This window comes from Mus caroli, unplaced genomic scaffold (assembly GCF_978045245.1).
Source record: "Mus caroli unplaced genomic scaffold, Mus_caroli_1 scaffold_10, whole genome shotgun sequence".
Classification (NCBI taxonomy): Eukaryota; Metazoa; Chordata; class Mammalia; order Rodentia; family Muridae; genus Mus; species Mus caroli.
In genome coordinates, this window is record NW_028227265.1 from 51,369,680 (window position 1) to 51,390,767 (window position 21,088).

Sequence of the window (21,088 nt, forward strand, 5' to 3'; positions counted from 1 at the left end):
GATTTGCTCCCTCACCTCAGCACACGCATTTCTGAGGAGGATGAGCTGGCAAGCTGGCTTTTTGTCAGAAAAGGCTGCTTTCTGTGAGAAGGGGCCACTTGTTGGGCTGAATCTTGAAATTAATTTAGTCATTACGCTGATCGACAGCTGAAACACAGGAAGGGCGGAGGCAGGTAGAGGTAGCAGGAAAGTGAACTGAATGCCACTGATTTCAACGGAATATTGCTGATTCCATCGCTGTACTTATCCAGTGGAATATATTTGTCTGACTTCTGTTTTCATTTGAAGCAAGAGGGCGTTTGATGCAAAGCCAGTAGCAGGAACTGATGCCCGCATGCATATCTTTGGTGCTAAGGGTCACTGCTTAGCTTTGCTAAACGCACCTGCCATTGTTTAGCTGAGGACGTGGGAGAATCTACATTTAAAACATGTGATCATGATATATGGCTGAAACAAAGGAAAAGATTGTTGAAACATCTATGCCTTTGCTAACTTCACTCTAGGGTTTCGAATTTTAGAAATTTAAGATTCTTTTCTTTTGTGGTTCTCCTTATCTAGCCTAAAAGTTACTGTTCAAACAATAGCATTTGCCTTGTGCACAGAAGCATCAAGGCTAGTATCAAGTGCTTCATATATGTCATTAATTGTCACATGTCACCTCTGAGGACGACGAAACAGCATCTCCTATCTCCTCCAAGCCTCCTAAAAATCCACACACAGGATTGATTCCCCTTAAAGGAGGAAATTGTTTCCAGTGTGACCTATACACAGAGATTATTGAGGACAGAGGCGCTTTGTGGGTTCCTATCTCTTCTTCTTCATCATGACTTCCACAGCTGTGTGAACCCCAGGTCTAGTTATCTAGACTGTGGTTCCACATCACAGCAGCAGCCTGCTTCTCACACCAGCCTGTCTGTACCCCGGGAATCAGTAGGAAACCCTCAAAAGCTCCACACACAAATCCAAAGAAATGATAAAAAAGAATGTTAATCTCCCTGATTTGTTCATTCAACAGTTCCTATGTACTAAAAAACCCACACTGTAAATAAGTATAAAACCAAATAAACAGGGGAGCTGGGGAAGGCTCAGTGGATAAACTACCTGTGTTGCAAACAGGAGTCCTGGAGTCTGAGTTCCTAGCAGTTAAAGGAAAGCTACAGCCTGCTTGAAATCCCAGGATTCTAGAGGTGGAAGCAGGCATCCCCAAAAAAGGTTGGTTAGCTAGACTAATCAGATTGTCAAGCTCCAGGTTCTGGCAGAGACTACACCTCAGTAAACCATGTGAGAGATTGAGAAAGATACATGACTTCAAGTCCTGGCTTCCACATGTATGTGAAGATGCACACATATGTACCCAGACAGCTACACGTGTGTGCGCGCACACACACACACACACATACACAGGAGATGTTTGAAACATAATTGAACACTCGTTTCAAAAGAATCGTTTATAGAAAAAAATGTTTTGCAGTAAGGATTTTAAGTCATATTCCCATACCTTGTAAAAGAAATGGGAATTAGAACCACCATGAAGGTGTTTTCATGCCACACACCAGCACAGACAGAAGCAGCTTCAACTCCATAGCCCTCTCTGCAATTTTGATGAGCAGTCATAAGAAAGTCCTTGCCAAAGCCAGGAGTGGCTACTCTTAACGTGCAGCACATGTAACACTGTATGTCCTGTGTCCACAGGGCAGACTAGGTGGACTCCCTACTTAAACTGTCCCTTCTGCAGAGGTTGCTGATTGATGTGGAGTCCCGTTATAGTGTGTAAGTAATAACTGTTTGTTGCTGTAAGCGATTCAGTCTCCTATTATTATCATAAAACAGGATTTATAATGAGCAAAGATTTGATTAAAACCATGTCAAAGGTTGCATCTGTATGCCAATTATATATGATTGAGAACCATGACAAATATTAAGGATGATGAAGACAGATTATCTTGATAGATAAGGACAAACTACAGGAAAAAAAAAATCCCAATTTGGCAAAAGATAGCCTTAAAAAACAAAATAAAATTGCAGTGTCTAATTGCTCCTGCGATATTTCTGAGCTGTTTATTGATTTCAGATGAGAGTTTGAATTTGGAAACCAAGGGCTATAAATAAGTGGCCAAACTTCCAGGATTTTTCAAGACATGTTAAAACGAACTCATGGGTTCATTTGCTCAGTCATGGAACAGTCACTGTATGTGAGGTTGTGTGGCAGCCAGTGATACTCAGCAACAAGAGGAGGAGGGACAGGGAGCTTGCATTTTGAGGAAGCAGTAAAGCTTCAAATGCTGACTGGGACATATTTAACCCAAGTGCCTTTCCTCCCTAAACCAGAATTACTGTTAGGTAATTGATCTCCCTTCAAACTGTGCCTGTATCCAACTCTGGATACACAACCAGCTGTTATAAACCAATGAAGAATCCTCTAAAACGCTGTCAAGTACATGCAATATTCATTCTTTTCAAATGTTATCATTTTAAAAAAACATACCTTTGGGAATGAGTTTTCCTTAATGTCTACTGTATTTCCAGATTCTTAATTCTTTGAAAGTTCATCTTTGTTTTCAAGTCATCTCTATTATAAATTTCTAATGATTCTAGAAATCAGTTATGACAGTCTTAAGAATAAGCTTAGGACTGTGCTGCAAATTATAGATGTAGCAATGCATTCACGAGAAGACAACTTTAACCAATGTTCTGAAAAATCCCTGACAATTCCAGAGTAAGACCTCAGTGACATCACAGGCCTGGAAACAATGGTTATAATAGAATTTTCATGCATTATTCTGTTTTCTATCAGGTCTTCCTCCTCATTTAAAAAGTCACTTATGCAATAAACAAACTCAAAATAAATGGGTGTTTTCTCAGCACTCAGTGCAAATCTCTCTCTCTCTCTCTCTCTCTCTCTCTCTCTCTGTGTGTGTGTGTGTGTGTGTGTTTCTCTGTGACTGTGGGCTTGCATGTGCCATGGAATACATGTGGAATTGAACAGGTTTCGAGGATCGGTGGTTTTCTCCCACCGGGGTTTGGAGGCTTGAACTCAGGCTCTCAGCTTGTGCAGAAGTGCTGTGGCCCATTGATCCATTTCACTGGCTCTTTATTGTTGCTAGTTTAACACAGGAACTACCATTCTTTTAACTGTGATTTTTAGATCTTATGAATGAGTGGGAAATTTCATAAGGGCAGATACTTGATTATGTCCCCTAAAACACTCTCATTTGGCCACTTTATATTAATTATAGATTTTCAACTAACATTCCACCAAAAGATCACATGTTGGCATCCTGGAGTGACATGGGAAGCCCATTCTCCCTGATTTTATAATAAAATGTTTACTAAGATAAAGATTAATATTATTATTTATTATTATTATATTACATATATATTTTATATAAATATATAAAATATACAGGGATTGCCTGTGTAGATCTGACTGACTGTCCTGAAGCTTACTCTGTAGACCAGGCTGCCCTCAAACTCACAGAGACCCACTCCCCTCTGCCTCCTGAATGCTGGGATTAAAAGCATGCACCACTATGATAAAGACTATTTTTTCTTTTTAATTATATATTTTTAATTTACATTTCAAACATTATCCCTTTTAGTTTTCCTTCTGAAAACCCCCTATCCCCTCCATCCTCCCCTGCTCCCCAACCTACCTACTTCCGCTTCTTGGTCCTGGCATTCCCCTATACTGGGGCATAGAACCTTGACAGGACCAAGGGCCTCTCCTCCCATTGATGACCAACTAGGCCATCCTCTGCTGCATATACAGCTAGAGCCATGGGTCCCACCATGTATTTTCTTTGGTGGTTTAGTCCCAGGGAGCTGTGGGGGAGGGACTGGTTAGTTCATATTGTTGTTACTCCTATGGGGTTGTTACTCCTTCAGCTCCTTGGGTACTTTCTCTAGCTCCTTCATTGGGGACCCTGTGCTCTGTCCAATTTGCCAGGCACTGGTGGAGCCTCTTAGGAGACAGCTATATAAGGCTCCTGTGGGCAAGTTCTTGTTGGCATCCACAATAGTGTCTGGGTTTGGTGGTTGTTTATGAATGGACCCCCAGGAGGGGCAGTCTCTGGATGGTCATTCCTTCAGTCTCTGCTCCAAACTTTGTCTCTGTACCTCCTTCCATAGTTATTTTATTCCCCCTTCTAAGAAGGATAGAAGTATCCACACTTTGTTCTTCCATCTTCTTGTGTTTCATGTGTTTTACAAATTGTATCTTGGGTATTCTGAGCTTCTGGGCTAATATCCTCTTATCTGTGAGTGCATATCATGTGTGTTCTTTTGTGATTTGGTTACCTCACTTAGGATGATATTCTCCAGATCCATCCATTTGTCTAAGAATTTTATAAATTCATAGTTTTTAATAGCTGAGTAGTACTCCACTGTGTAAATGTTGTACATTTTCTATATTCATTCCTCTATAAAGACTATTTTTTTTATTACGTATTTTCCTCAATTACATTTCCAATGCTATCCCAAAAGTCCCCCATACCCCACCCATTCCCATTCTTTTGGCCCTGGCATTCCCCTGTATTGGGGCATATAAAGTTTGCAAGTCCAATGGGCCTCTCTTTCCAGTGATGGCTGATACATATGCAGCTAGAGACAAGAGCTCCGCCGGGGTACTGGTCAGTTCATCATGTTCTTCCATCATGTTGCAGATCCCATAAAGACTATTTTTAAGATGTGCAAATTTAAATTATAAAAGCACAACCATTATCACAGAATATGCCAATTACAGTGCTTTTCAAATAACAGTTTTGCTCCTCAGCTTCTGTCTTAGAACATTATACTCTGGAACTTGTTGCTAACACCACCGTTAAGACCAGTGGCAGGAGCAGCAGGGCATCAGAAAAGACAAGGCACAGGAGCTGGTTGATGTCCTACTTCACTGTTTATTGCTGAGATTAAACATCAGGACAACAATCAAGCTGGGGAGGAAAGTATTTCTTTCCCCTTGCAGCTTCCTGTCCGCAGGACCTGAAGCAGGAGCCGTGGGACAATGCTGCCTACTGGCTTCCTCCTCAAGTCTCAGCCTTCTTATAGAAGCCAGGACCCTGTCTCAGGTGGCCCCATCCACAGAGAGCTGGGCCCTCTCACACTGGGCACACTGATGGATGATCTTACAGGAAGGTGGATCTTGGAAGTGGCGTTTGATTTGTTTTTAAGGATTCAGGGCAAGTTTTCTGAGTGATTTGATATTGTGGGAAATGAGAGAGAAGTGTGGGGTTTCAGAAGCGAGGGAACGCTTTCCCAAGTGGTCTGATCTTAGGTCGGGCAATAAAACAATAACTACAGACAGGGTCTCACCTCTCATGATATGTCAGGAATGTCCAGAATCCTTCAAGTATTATAATGAGGACAAATCAATAAAAGTTAGCTTTTAGTAGTTGATACTGTCTTTGGGTAAAAAACTCTTCTTCAAGCATCAACACCAGATAATAAAATTACAGTTGTGTCATTAAAACCACCTGGCAAAACTTGAGGAAATGAAAACATGAAGCTATTATTCCTGTTTGTCTCATTGTCCTTGTCTTTCTGACACGTGGTATTCATGCCATACTGCGTCTCAGTGTCCAAGGTGTTTGGTGGATGGTAAAGCCATAGATAGCATTGCAATACTTTTACAGAGTCTGTTGGTGTCTTTTGATTCACTGTGTCAATTCAGCTATGTGGGGGGAGCAGTTCCCTTGGTGAGTCTTGGCATCCTTGCTCACCACCTTGTCCTGAAAAATAGACTAAAGCCCAGTATGGGGACCAACAGAGAAGTGGTCCATGTGGTGGGGGCAGCAGCCGAGGCATGAGACAGAACATTCTGGGGTATGGGCATGGAGGGCAGACAGAAGGAAAGCAAAGTGGGAGACAGAGGGAGCAGAGCCAGGCACAGATGGCTGTCCCTCAAGGAGGAAGCAGGACAGCAGGGGAGAGATGAGGGGGGTGGGAACCAAGAGGACGGGAGGCCTTAAAAGCTCCTTCCACAGGATTTCCACAGCAGTCTCTGGGCATTGAAAGAAATGGTGTGATGGTCTGCACATTGGCTACTTCTGGTGTCTTTGTGCTGTGAACAACCCATTCTAAATCCTTTAGAACTGCTGCTGGGATCGCTTCTTGGCTTTTTGGCTAAGATCAAGTGTAGGATTGCTGCTGGGATGGTGGCTTCTTCACCTGGGGAAGGCAGAGGAACTAGAGGAGCAACAGGGAGCTGAGAGAAACGAGAGGACATGACCGCTAGCAAGAATTATTCCCAAAACAGAGAAAACAAAACTGACTGTCATTCATGTGTATGAATTTCAAACTCATTTTCTTAAAATACATTGCAGTGGTTACAAGTGTGGGTTGGAATGTTATGAGTGCTTTTATTCTGGGGGACTTGAAGTGAGTTGAACTCTTGAGGTGTCTGGAACAGAGAACCTTATGACACAGCCACAGCAGCACACCCACTCCTCCTGCTAGACTCCTATGTTCCAACTTGCTGCCCCTACTAACTCAATTCCTCTTCCCCTCAGTATTTATATTGTGTGTAGTGTATACTTGTGTTCACATGAACAGTGCACATGTTCATGTATGTGTATGAACATATGTATGTAGGCCAGAGGTCAACATCTAGTTTCTCCCTTGACCACTTCCCACATTATTGTTTTGTGGCAGGGTCTCTCTCACTGATTTCACTAGGATGGCTGGCCAAGGAGTTCCAGTGACCTACCTGTCCTGTCCTCCCATTACTGGGGGTTATGGTCCCGTGCTATCTACTTGTTTTGAACATGGCGCTGGGGATCTGAAATCAGGTCTCTATGCTTGCAAAACACACACTTTAATGACTTAGCCAGTCATTTATTTGTTTGTTTGTTTATCCTATGTGTGTATGTGTGTGTTTGCGTGTATGTGTGTGTGTGTGTGTGTGTGTGTGTGTGTGTGTGTGACTATGTGAGTTTATGTGTATCACCTGTATTCAGGTGCCGGAAGATGGTGTCAGATCCCATGGAGCTGGAATTATAAATACTTGTGAGCTACCTGGTATGTGTGCTGGAAAGCAAGCCTCTTCTGCAAGAACAGCAAGGATTCAACCTTTGAGCTATCTTTCAAGCCCCCTAGTGCTGATTTTTTTAAATTAACATTTTAGTTGCTATATAAAATAATGGCTTTCATCATGACACATTCACACACACACACACACACACACACACCATTGCACCTTGTCATGTTTACTGCCCTCCACTATTCCTCCCATCCTGTGAGATGAAAAAAACTTTGCAAGATGAAAAAAAAAATCAAAGCCCCCAGAAGTGTAAATAACTTGTCCCAGGTCCCAGATCTCATGAGTGAGGGAGCTGGGCTTGTCACCCAAGCGGTGGGATACCACAGTGTGCTTTTAATCACCAGGCACTCAGATTAACACAGAGTGCATGAACACAGTTGGAGAATACAATTACCCTAAAAAATGATGGATCTGACTCATGATCAAAATAGCAATTATAACCAGAGAAACTGGCTTCTTCCATACCGTTTCGAAAGGAGACCCTGGGCAACGGAAGATAATAAAACTGATATTACATCTGGTGTGTTTACTAATCATGGTTCCTGGGATGCTGTAAAACCCCCAGTCTAAATTCCCTTTGTAATCATTCTCAGGATTTTCCTTCTCCTGTTGAGGCTTACTAAGGAGCATCCCAACTGGGTTAAAACAGACTAAGAATCTGAACCAAGAGAGGAGTGTCAGAGCAAGGTTATAAGAGCCAACAGTTTTCACTAAGTGCCTTTGGATTTGACTCTTTTCATTGTTCCTCCCAGTCAGTTACTGAATGGCAGTGATCGCCATTGGTGGTGCCTGTACCCCAGACAGCTCTGTAGGCCAGACGAGGAGAAAAGAGGTCTTTTCAGTTCCACTCCTCGCCCTGGGTCTGTGCTACACCCTACAGTCTCAGCCATTTTCCACACTGACTTGTGGGATGGCGGGTATAAGCAGAGGACAGACTTCAGCCTCAGCAAGCTTTTCCACACAGAGGGCACGGCGCTCACCTTTTCATTGTAGATGTCGCCGAGCATCGTGCACGCTCGAATCATATCGAGGCTTTGCAAGTTGTTTCTTGCAATTGTCACGAACTTCTCCAGGTATTTAATTGCTTCTGCTGTCTCCCCTTGGCTAGAATAAAATGAGGAACTGTTAGTGTACCATCTCATCATTGTGAAAGAAGGGATTTTGTGTTTTCCCTGTAGAGAATGTGGGGTGATGATCAGGATGGTTAGACTTAAAATACACACATTTCGTTAGACCTGGCATAAGCTGGTGGGGTATGCAATGAGCTAAAGCTCAAAACCTTTTAAGTTAATTCTTTGAATTCTATACAAGTACACCAGTTCCCCTCATCCTCTCCTCACTCCAACTTCTCCCATGTCCCCTCCACTCCCTCTGAAAAGTAACATCCTCTTCCTCCTTAATTATCATTGCACACACACATGCATACACATGCATACATAGCCTGCTGTGCCATTTAATGTTGCTCATGTGTATTATTTTTTTTTAGGCTGACCACTTGAGATTGAATAACCTATATAGGGGCTTGTCCCTGGAGAAGGCTGATTCTCCCTCTCTCAGCAGCCTGTAGCTCTTCGTCTAGAGTGGGCCTTGGGAGATTCCTCTCCCATCCACGTCAGCATGTCAGCTGGTCCTGCCACTCTTCAGATCCTATTTAAGTGGCCATATTGTCACGATTACATGGGTAAGGCTTCCTTGTCATTTGTTGAAGACACGACCTTACAGTAGACATCCCGGTCTTCTGGCTCTCACAGCCTTTCCATCCTCTCTTCCCTGATGCTCTCTGAGACTTAGGTACAGATGTGTTGAAAATTCAGACTTGTAAAGCCTCGAGGATGGTTGGTGTGACTGTGAATTGGCACCACTGCTTTAGAAAACAGAAAGTTCCTCAAATGCTATACCACAGATGGTTATATGCATGGTATAGAAATTTGACTGCAAGGGATGCAACTAAAAGAAACAGTGATATGTCCACACACAAAAAAATCTACACATTGATGTCAGAGCAGCATTATGAATAATAATCAGCGAGTGCACAATACTGAAAAGTTCATCAGTTAGATGATGACTTAGAATGTGGTGTGTCCCTATAGTGGAATATTACTTTGTCATGAAAATGAAGTGCTGATACATGATAAACCAGCTAAAATTTGAAAATACTAGGTGAAAAGAGTCAGACACCAAAGATTCTACATTGTGTATTCGTTTTATACAGTGTGAAGAATGGACAAATCAACCAAGACAGAGGCAGTAGGCTAGTGGCAGCCAGAGTATGCAGGAGGGAGATGAAGGGTAACTAATGGCCCATACAGGATTTCCTTAAAGCATAACGGAAGAGTTCCTGAAACAGAAGGGAGTCGTGACCACCCAATTCTGTGCATGTAATACAATCTCCGAGTTGTGGGATTTAAAGGGAGAATTAGTATAGTTTTATGAATTGTCTCAATAAATCTCTTTTAAAAACATCTAAAAAGTGTATAAAAAGTGAAAATGTTAGATGTACTCTCCTTTAATCCCAGAACTTGGGAAGATCTCCATGATTTGAGGCTAACTTTGTCTACACAGTAAGTTATAAGTAAGGCAGTGATATGATAGTGATATGAGTCAGCCTCTCTCTCTCTCTCTCTCTCTCTCTCTCTCTCTCTCTCTCTCTCTCTCACACACACACACACACACACACACACACACACACACGGTGCATACTGTTTTGCAAGAGTTTCTCAGCAGTAACATTTCAGGCATCACTGAAGTCACACTCAGTAAGTATTTCTAGCAAAATACTCAAGGAGACCTGCACCTTCCAGCTGAGTCCACGGCATATGCTAGTCACTCAAATAGTTTTGGAGGCAACCATGGCTGAAAGTTGGATAGAGGAAAGACAGAGTCCACATGAGAGCTAAGCATCAAGGAAAAGTGAGGCAGCCTCAGTCATGGGGACACTTGGAGTTCCCAGACGAATTGCAGTCAGGGGACTTAATGAGGTGGGAGTGCAGCTCAACTGGTAGGGAGGCTGTCTGTGATATCAAAGCCCTGAGTTCTATCTCCAGCCCCACATCAACCATGTGCCATCCTAGTCGTGGGGAGGTAGAGACAGGGGTCAGGGTGGGGGCATCAGAAGTTCAAGGCCATCCTTGTGAGTTACAGGCTAGCTTGAGATACAGGAAACAGTGTCTCACAAGCAGGCAAGCAAACTCTAAACTTCAAAAGTCTAGTGGATGTCTTATAACCAAAGGGTTTCTCTGTCAGCTTGGTGGGGTGAATGTAAAACTATATGGGACTTGAACTGTGACTGCCCCTATGAATGACACAAAGTAGCTAAAATCCTGCAGTGCTTGATTTGACAGTCCTGGTAAGAGCAAGACTGGTATGGGAAGGGTAAATTTGCTCTTAAAGGGCAATTAGAAGGAATTTAAAGTCAAATCTCATGAGCACAATACCGATCAAGTATTCATATAAATCTTAAAGTGGAATGCGCACTGTGGAATGCATGTTGAACTGTAGATAACAGACACTCAGTACACTGTTAAACCCACAGGCCATTGCCTCCTCCTCCACCCTCACCTAGGGCTGGCACACACAGGCCAGGGGGCGCTATAGTGAACCATCCCAGATTCTTTCTCCAGATGTTTGTCCTCCTCACTCACTGACCTGCACATCCTGACCATCTCTGCTCTCTCTCTGCATTGCTTCTGATCTCACCCTGACCCTGAGCCCAGGCAGGGTTCTCCCCCCAACCCCCCAGAGGTGCACGCAGCATCTTGCTCTCCCTACAATGCATGGCTCTCTTGGGTGCATCTCAAACACCACATGGTGCGACCTGTTCTGCACCAGTGTTTGGCAAATCTCTATCTTGGGGTGCTCTGGTTTGCCTGGACTTCAGATCTGCCTTTCCTGTTGCCAGCTGCTCTCACACACAGGAGGTGGCTCCCTTCTCGTGCTCAGTCCCAGGAAGCACCTGCTGAGAAGACAGATGATGCGTGTGGTAGTTCTTTAGGGAATTCTGTCACAACATAGTGGGAAAAGTGTTCATTAAACAAATTAGTCAATTTTGCCCCACAGTAACATTATATGTAGACATTTTCCTTCCTTTTTTTCTTCATTTTTTTCTGTTTTTCTTTACTTTTAAAATTCTCTCTCTGTGTGTCTCTGTCTGTCTGTCTCTGTTTCTGTCTCTTTTTTTAGAAAAGCTGTTTTCTAAGTATGGCTCCATTTTTTTCTCTCTATAAAATGACTACATATACTTCCAACTCTGTAACAATGCACTGCTATTGGGGTGATTCATAAGACTATGAAATGAGATGACGTAGAAGTCGTGTCTGGGCACCTGCTTGCAACAGGTGCGGAGGGAAACATTTTCTTTTTGCCAGTCAGTTTGTTCCTAGAGCAGCCAGATGACGTTAAAGTCAGCGGATGGACATTAGGAGCCAGGCCACACACACACTTGGTACCTCCTCTTGTTGTCCTCTTTTGATAATATTAAAGTTCTAGACCTAGAGAAAACTCCAGTTTCTTCATTTTTCACATGATTATGAATAGCTCAGTTCTAAAAGTTGTGTAAATGAGCAGTTCGGTACATGGCAGGGTTCCAACAGTGACCGTCAGTGAAGTAACAAGTGATTGTCTATGGCTCTGCTGGAGACTGTCTACCACGAGACACAAACCCTGTGTAGCTCAGCATCCACAGTGGAAACCTCCGCTATGCGATACGCTAGTGAATGCTCAGCCCAACAGGCACGCGGAGTCCTGGCTATTAGATCCTATCAAATACATCCTTCCTTGCTTGTTGGTAAACCAATGCTCTACAGAGCAGAAATGGAATTTCATGTTCCCCAGAGTTGTGACTACTGCCTTTCTTGATTCTGTATGCATCATTTTTTCACACCAGAATCACGAATCATCTTCCAGACTGGGGGATGGTTGATTGTCTAGAAAACCTGTGCTGTTTGTGGCACATACGTCAAACTATAAAGAGAGGCTAGGCTCACTGCTTATTGTAACTCGAGTATCTGTCTGTATGTTTTCAGGGAAGGCCATTTGGTATTAGATAACCAACCAGTCAGTGTGCTTTTCCCTGGGGGAGAGTATTTCTTCGGATCTCGGCATTTCTTAGTTGCTTGTAGTTCTTTGTTTGGGATTGCTAACCCTACACAAACTGAGCATGTTGTATTTATGTATTTAGGAGTATGTATCTACACACACATGTGCACACGCACATGTATGTAGCAACAATTAAAGAAAAAGAGGCTATGATATGAAAGAAAGCAGGGGGTGGGTAGTATATGGGAGGGTTTAGAAAGAGGAAGGAGAAAGAGAAAATGATGTAATTATGATTTCAAAAATTTTTTTAAATGCATTTTAGAAATTAACTGTCTACAAAACTAAGATGAATTGGGAAAAGAAGAATATAAACTATTGATAAATTCAATGACCATAAGTAAAGCATATAAGCCAAAATGATAGGAAAATATAGAGCATAATGATATTTCTAGGGCTAAGACTATTTTAGCAAACTGATGTTAACTTTTCAAGCTCTTTTTCGGTATATAACATTGACATAAAGAAGGCAAAATTTTTTACATACCACTTTAAAACCATAGGAAAAATTCACTGTTGGTGTTTATCTAAAACACACTTGGCAAAACTTATGTGTGTTTAATCTTCCTTGAAAGCTGGGTATGATTTTGGATGGAAGTACAGTTTTGATTAGGCTTGGCCTCTTGAGGATTAGTTAAATCATATTGTTCTTAAACAGCACTTCAAAAAGAAGTTTAGTGGGAAAATGCAAACCAGTATAAACATAATGATTACTGGGTATTTAGAACTTCTCTCCAGACCCTCGGAAGCAAGGATTTCTCAAATGTGCAGAATCATCCTGGACTTTGTCCTAAGGCCATGGCAGAAGGTCCTCTTGTTCTAAGTTATGTTCTCCACTCAGGGGCTGTGGAGCCCCACATCAAGGCCACCCATCCAGCTACTGGGACATAAACAGCATGGGCGGAAAGGAAGCCTGCAAGCATGGGCGTTAGCAGTGTATTCAGAAGCTAGTCAGTCCTTGGTGGGAGGTAGGATTCAATTTTTTCTCTAGAGAAAGGCTACAGATTATTTATATAAGTTCAAAGACAAGGTTAAAATGTTAGACAAATATTAATTCCAGTTTTCCTATATGCAGTGCACAGGTGCGACTTCAACAGCAGATTATATGATATAATCATTAAATTCATTCAAGCAGACCTCAGAGAGTTAAAAACATATATTCCGAGGACCTGGACTCCTCGATCCAAAGAATGAGAATGAAACAGGGCAGAATATTTGTGTATCAAGGTGATTCCAGTTTCCAACTGGGAAAATAGGACCGTTAACACCCACGTCCCCTGACAACTGTCCAATTATGTATATCACACTTGGCCTAGTGTTTGCTGAAGAAGTAATCAATAAAGGATGTGGTTGACTGAGCATAGATTTTGGTTGAACCAATGCATGAAAACTTAATCATTTACTCAGAGAGAAGAAATCAAGGCGAGCAGAGATGAACGGCCACGGAGGGGTTTGTTGATTGTGCCACCAAGTTTGTGGGCCACAGACGAAAGTAATAAGGCAAATGGGATCTGCGGCAAGAGAAAATGTAAAATGCCATTCTTAATTCTGAGAATTAATAGAAATGTTTCTGGCGGTCTTTTTTTTTTCCCCGTGTCATTTTTAGCAAATTTCACTTCGAAGCCTGGATGTTCCATTTTCGAGAATATATGAAAATTACTAGGGCGTGTCGTTTCTCTCAAGCAAAGAGAAATTAATCTTTGGCTATAACAGAGAGAGTAATTTTCACACTGGAAACTTTGTTGAAATTGATTTGAAGATCTCTACTGTGGAAAGTTTTCCAGGAAATCATTTAAGTCAAGTGTGTGAGAAAATTTACAATGGGCATGGAATAAACCCAGAAACAGGGGAGCGGTGCCTAAGGTGGATGTGGGATTCTTTCTTTTCTACGTTCTCTTAGGGAGCTATCCTGATTCTGTTGAAGAGCTGTGGCATTTCAACAGATGGATTAGTTAAGTGAGAATATACAAGCATACACATTCTGTAAGGAAAATTAAGGGATTTCCTGCTTTTGTGAACTTGTACCACCTCTTGCTAAAATAATAATGATGACAAATAGTAATGTTTACTTGGTAATTTCTCATGTCACCTTTCCTTTATGAGTCACAACTGACTTTTAGAGTAGTGTCACAAGGCTCTTTGAAAATGGACTATTTTCTTCACTACTCTGGCAAGTAAGGAAGAAATGCCATTGTAAATGTTTATTTATTTATTTATTTATTTATTTATTTATTTATTTATTTATTTTTACTCTGCTTAAGCCCTTGTTCAGTGTATATTATTTACATTAATAGCAAAAAAAAAAAAAGATGCTCACTATTGAAGCTTTTCTTTGCAAGTCACACCAGGTCTGACCTTAGAAGGAAGGGTGACTTCATATCACCAAATCCTATCTTGAGAGAATGTAGTAGGTTTCCCAACTAAAGACTTAGTATAAATTCTTGTAACCATTTTAGAAGCTTCCAGCTTATACACCCTTCACGCACACTCAGCTGATGGACTTGGACACCCACTTATCCTAGACATGGCTCTCCCCCTCCATTTCCTTTAAAGAGATAAAATATGTTTATAGAGCTAGGACTGCCATTAGCGAAACTGTTCCAATCACTTGCAGGTTAGGAAAGAAGGCTAGATTTAGGGGAATGCTAAGCTGCACACACAACCTGATTTATTTCTCAGCCATCTCAGCCATAATTTCTTCTATTTTGCCTGTGTTACTTCCTGGGTGATGCTGCTAAGCACAGAAGGACAGTTCAGTACTGTGAATGGAATCAGCATGTACCAGCATACGTGTGTAGACATGTTTATCAAAGTTAATATCAACCCTTCAAAGCAGCCATCTTCCTAAAAATGACCACAAAACACATCACAGTTTTGGCTTTAACAGATTGATTTAAACCAAAGATTTCCAAATAGCCAGGCTGCTGCTGTTGACCAGATCGTTTGTTTGAATGAACATTGAAGAGATGTTAACAGGACATGCTGTCCTTGACCAGGGCCACGCTCCTCTGAAGGCTCCCATGAGTCAAGGCTGCAAAATGGCAGCTCTGGCTTGGGAAGATCATGGCCTGGGACATTTTCTCCTGTGACTCCAGAAAAAACGTGCCTGTGCCCTCCTGCATTCTACAGAGATGCTTGTCTGTCTGTGCACAAATCATCGAAAGTTTTCCTATACTTTAGTAGAGGGCAATTTCTATAAGTGGAATTAGTTTTATTTGGCATAAAATAAGATGTGAATCTGGTTTTGCCTCTTTAAGTTTCTGTCTCTTTCTGTTTCTCTCCCCCCCTTTCTCTCTCCTCCCCCATCCCCTCTCTCTCCTTTCCCCCTCTCTGTATGTGTGTGTGTAAGTCTGTGTGTGTGTGTGTGTGTGTGTGTGTGTGTGTGTGTGTGTATGCCAAAGGACAATGTTAGGAGTCTTCCCCGATTGCTTACCACATTTTTTTTGAGACAGGGTCTCTTATGGAACCTGGGGCTCATCTATTAGACTAGCTCTCCAGCCAGCCCCAAGGATCTGCCTGTCTTGACAGTGCTGGGATTATAGCATGCAGCACCATGCCTGGCCTTTACGTGGATGCTGGAGGCCTGAACACAGGTCTTTATGTACAACAAGTACTTTCTTAACTGGCTCATCCCCAGAGCTGTTTTCCATGCTGCTGAAAATATAAAAAAGGATCGTCCTCACTCCTAGGAAAAGCTTCCCACTTCATGGCCTGTCATGGACAGTTACAGCCTTGCCCATCTCTAACACATTTGATTATCTTTGTTTTCAAAGTTTCCAGGTTAGCAGGATTTTTACCCTGATAATCTGTCCCTTCAGCTTTGACTGGACAGATGAGGAATTCAAATTCTGAAGTACAGACTGAAATATCCCAGATGAGACATACAACGAACCTTTGCAGATAACTGGAAGCCAACCTTTAGCATCTAGACATTTCAAAAATAAATACAAGAGCCACCAGTAACCAAAGGCCATCACAGCATTTATCCCGTGACATAGCAAATGCGGAGAGAAGGTTTTTGAAGGAAAACATTCCCTCGAGGGTTTCATCTCTTTAGCTGTGTGGGGTGCAATGGCTATTTTGATTTGTAAGAATTATTTTATAAGCATGTGAAGGAAGACATTAATATCACTGTGCAAACCTAGGTCAAACTTGTCATTACAAAGATGAGGAATCTAACGACTCTGGGGAAGAGAGAGATAGCACAACAGGTAGAGCATGTGACTGCTGTTTCAGGGTTCGATTTTCAGTACCCACATGGTTGCTAACAATTACATATAACTCTAGTCCTAGAGGACTCTTCTATTCTGGTTTCTGTGAGCATCAGGCACACATGCAGTGCACACGCACGCGCGTGCGTGCACACACACACACACACACACGCATGCACACTATATATACATATAAGATCTACTGGTTTGGGACAGTGATGAGACCAAAAGCAAGTAATTTAGCAGCTGAAATGAACTGAATAAAGAAGCGCACAGAATCACTAAGTCAGTCCAAACAGGTATTAAGCTGGAGACGAACCGATCTCACCTCAGCTGTTATTTGGAAAGTGGACCTTTCAAGACAACTGGGTTGGTTTTTGGGGACTGGTCACTATGTGTATTATGAGGGCCCACTTACAGACTGCTTGCTTCCCTCACATGTGGCTGGCCCTGTCTCTCTCCAGTAAAAATCCATACTCTCATTAGTATGCCTTCTCCTGAGACATTTGTCTAGCAATGACCATGTTTAACTGATATTATATAGTACTCCCTCCATTTCATTGGTACTGGCATTTTAAGTAGTGATTCTTATCTTTGTAGTATTTATGTATTTAGTATTGTATATACAGTATTTAATATTATGATTCTACTTTTAGTTCATCAAGCATCTAGGCACAATGCCTTTCATTAACACCTCACCTTTTCAGACTGTCCTGTATATATTAACAATGAAAGATTAATGCGTAGTTACAATGTAGCATATTTACACCTGCTACTAGTCCTATTATTTTGAACAGGCTACATTTTGGATCTAAGGTAACTATTGAAAACCAAGACTCTACATTTGGTGACTTTTGGTATTGTGAGTGGCTTGCATGCAGTTACGTTTTATGATGAATGATGGCTGCCTTGCAGGAAGTGAGGGATAATCACGAAGTTTTCCACCAAAGGATATATATCAGAAGCTGATCCCAGAGACTGTTGGTAACTTTTCTGTTTCGTATGAAAAGTTGGGCATGTTTGCTCCCAGCTGTTAATCCAGGTTTGCTTAATGGATGGAGCCTGGTGGAAGTTTAAATGGAACTCTTCCCAAAATGCTCAGGAAAGGTTAGGCAAGTCACAGCACTGAAAGGCACTGCCTGACACCAGGCTCTCTGAGTTCCTTGCCTGTGAGATGTGACCTGATTTTTTTTCTTTCTTTCTCTGGTTCATTCAAGGTCATCACTAAGCTTACAGAAAACCAAAAGGGAGCTTACACATAGAAGGGACAGACAGAGAAGACTTTGAATGCATCTTTCTACAATACCACACTGGATTAAAGTAACTTACGACCAAAGGGTCACTTAAGAAGGGCACTGCTTAAAATTTAAGCAGGCAGTGATGGAAAGCGACAGACCTCAAACAATTTAAGTCTTTCACAGCTGGGTGACTCCACAGAGACAGCAGGACCGCTGTGCTAGCTTACCTCTGCAGGGCCTTGGCGATTGCCTCATAGGCTCTCCCCAGGCTATGATCGTCATCCAGACTTGTGGAGATCTCACTGTACCTATTGAGCACCTGTGGGGAGAGGAACATGCTGAGTGGATCACCTGTCCACATCTGAGGGTGACAGACACATCATAACAGAGAAGACTAACATTAGTCATTTCCAAAATGTCTCTTTCTGTTGACTTGGTTGATTTGGGGCTGTGCTGTGGCTTGTTTCATGGACATGTCTTTGAGCCATGACAGTGAAGTCTTCCTTTTGTAAAAATAACCCCCTCCCCATCCCAATTCTCCAAACCATCCTGTTTATATAATGTAGCTGTGAATAAATAATTGACTGCTTTACAGCATTATTTTACAATACGGAGACTATTACCTAAGGTAATGTAAGTCCTATCAGAATGTCCTACTATGGAAGTTCAAATATCATGGTTCTTCCTATAAATAGCTCTTTGAAAAGAATGGATTTAGGCAATAGGCCTTTTCTTAATCTGTCATTTTAGGAGAGCCTTGTCTTGCAGTGTTATGTGTATATAGCTCACACTAAAAATATTTCTTACAAATGTACTTCATTACCAGCAATTTCCCTGATAATCAAAAGATTGCAGCTGCCACAGCCAAACATATGATCTTAATTTAATTCAACACTGACATCACTATGCGCTGTCATTTTCTTCTTTTTAATTTCTACCCCCTGCCCCTCCATTCCCTGGTCAGGGGAGGAAAATATAGAAACCAACATCTCCCCCGCCCTCTCTTCTTTCTTATTGTTACATGACCCAACCTATTACACACATGAGGACACAGGAAATCTCCAAGGACCTCCATGGAAATCCTTTTTGCACATTTTCTAAGAAAGAATTAGTGAAAGTCACTTTCAGGCATGTGAGAGGGTGAGGGGTGGGGGTGGGGCGTGCATCTGCCTGGTGTGCTCTGTCTGAGTTAGACAGCAGGAGGGGTGAGCTCTAAGGCAGGGCTCATGTTCCTCGCTGACCTTTTCCCTCCAGTTTCTTTGATTCATGCACACACTCTTCTCCCCATTTGCTTGTCTTCTTCCTTCCCTTACCCCCATCTGCTTTTATGTCACATTTATCTTTATTTCTTCAGAGTTAACATGTGGGAAATGACAATGACATCACCGTGATCCCTCTCCAGAAGCAGATCTGTGGTTTAGAAGCTCGAGCTAAGACCTACCCATGGGTTCACACCAACCCTGGTTTTGATTCTTTTTGAGCCCCCAGTGTTCTAAATTTTGAAAACACTTTCAACAATTTTAATTCACATGTAGCAATTGCATTCATTTATAAGATATGGTATAACTGGGTCTCCACTAACAACTTCCCAACTTGTTATTGTTTTATGGTAATAATGTTCAAAAAAACAAGAAAAAAAGAATGCATATATTATGTTTTTATCATTTTTGCCTTTGTGTGTGTATGTATGTGTGTTCATGTGGACATACATGCACCATGGCACGTGTATGAAGGCCAGAGGCCAGCTGCAGGTCTCAGAGCTCTCTGTCCACGTTGTTCTCGCTGTGTAACAGAGAGAGTTTGCACCATGAGCTTCCTTGGACTTGCTGCCTCTCGTCTTGCTGCAGGGATGTTGCACGTAAAGATGCACACTGCCATATCTGGTGTGTATGGGTGCTAGAGGTCTAAACTCAGGTTCTCACACTTGCACAGTAAGCACTTCACCTATGGAGCTACGTTGATAGCCCTCCCTTAGCAATTTAAAAATATACAAGGCCTGATCATTACCCTTCATCCTTATTTTTAGGCCTGTTAATGAAGCTCCGTAGGAACCTGAGGGTATCCTTTTCATTCCGCCCCACAGCCGACGACAGTTCTTGGGCTTAACCTGAGGTGCCTACACTGAAGCTGCTCTGAGGTATGAGATGGAACCACTGAATGTTTTAAATTTGTAAGAAACCTTGTTGAGTTGGTATATAAAAATACCTAGGAAGAGACTTTATAGGACTTTATTTTGGTCCACATATTTTTAGGTGACATTTTAAAATCTTAAATTGAAAGCTAATTATTAAAATATTTTATACCCAAAATAGTTCATTTGCTTTCTTTCCATAAAAACTGTCATCCTGGCCCTGACATTATTTTAAAGCTTACAAAATCTTATAATGGTGATTTGTTTTCAACACTGAGAGCATCTATGCATTAGTGCAAACTTTGGCCCAATATAACTACATGAATCAGCAGTGACCTGAGGCAGGTTTCTCCAGGGCATGAACTGGGCTTACACAGTGAAACTCTCTCATGTTCCCAGTTATCCTGTAGCTTCTTCATGGTGATGGATATGGTCTCCAGGGTGAACACTAACCTGAGTGTCCTCCTATCTCTTGCTCAGGTCTCCCAGGGTGAACACTAACCTGAGTGTCCTCCTATCTCTTGCTCAGGTCTCCCAGGGTGAACACTAACCTGAGTGTCCTCCTATCTCTTGCTCAGGTCTCCCAGGGTGAACACTAACCTGAGTGTCCTCCTATCTCTTGCTCCCTTTCTCTCTTTTTGTAAGATGGAATCTTACTCCATTTCCAAGCTGGCCCCATACCCTGGGCTCAATCAACCCTGCCTTAGCCTCTTGAGTAGCTGGAGCTACGGATATAATACCCAGCAACTGCTCTTCCATACCTGTCCCATATTCCAACATGCAGGCCAGGAGAATTCTTTGTATTTAATTTCCTCCTTAAAGGAGAAAGCCTCTCTCTAAAAGCTGTCATATGGGTACTGTGATTACATACATCATAGTACATAGTCTACACACTAAACAACCAGAACTCTTAATTTCTTCCTCAGCCTCCAGGAGCAGCCCCGTGCAAGAGTTTCCCTCCCCAAAGTAAAGACAACAAATTTATTTTGTGGCTTGCGATGAATCTGGTATTTCTTTAAACAGTTGCCTGAGAACCAAGAGGTACATAGGCAATTGAAAAGGCATGATTCTTTTTTTTTTTTTTCCAAACAGAGAAGCATTCGTGTACATGAGAGTCACACTGGGTATCTTGTTGAAGATTTGGTCTAAGGTGGTCTACCTACCTACCTACCTACCTACCAGGAACATGAGCTCAAGAGAAGAGACATGCAAGTTGGAGAAATCTAAGGACAGAGGAAATAAGTTTTATAAAAGTAAAAAGAAAAAATATGACTTTAAGTAGAAAAATAGGATGAAATTATGAATTTTGTGGAACATAGAAGTGTTTTATACTAATTTGTGGAAAGCTAATGAGATGATTAATCTCATCACCTTAATACTA

General features: G+C 41.9%; 1 protein-coding gene across 4 annotated transcripts in view; it reads right to left on the reverse strand.

Moving 5' to 3' along the window:
* The window catches only part of Ttc29 (tetratricopeptide repeat domain 29), a 190,534-nt gene that overhangs the window by 61,136 nt on the left and 108,310 nt on the right, over nt 1-21,088 (reverse strand). For all 4 annotated transcript variants that reach the window (XM_021170294.3, XM_021170292.3, XM_029480810.2 and 1 more), the window contains 2 exons: nt 17,804-17,895; nt 8,017-8,140 (listed from right to left, as the gene is read on the reverse strand). In XM_021170294.3, the coding sequence (XP_021025953.1) occupies nt 8,017-8,140; nt 17,804-17,895 (216 nt within the window). The remainder of the gene's footprint in view (nt 1-8,016; nt 8,141-17,803; nt 17,896-21,088) is intronic.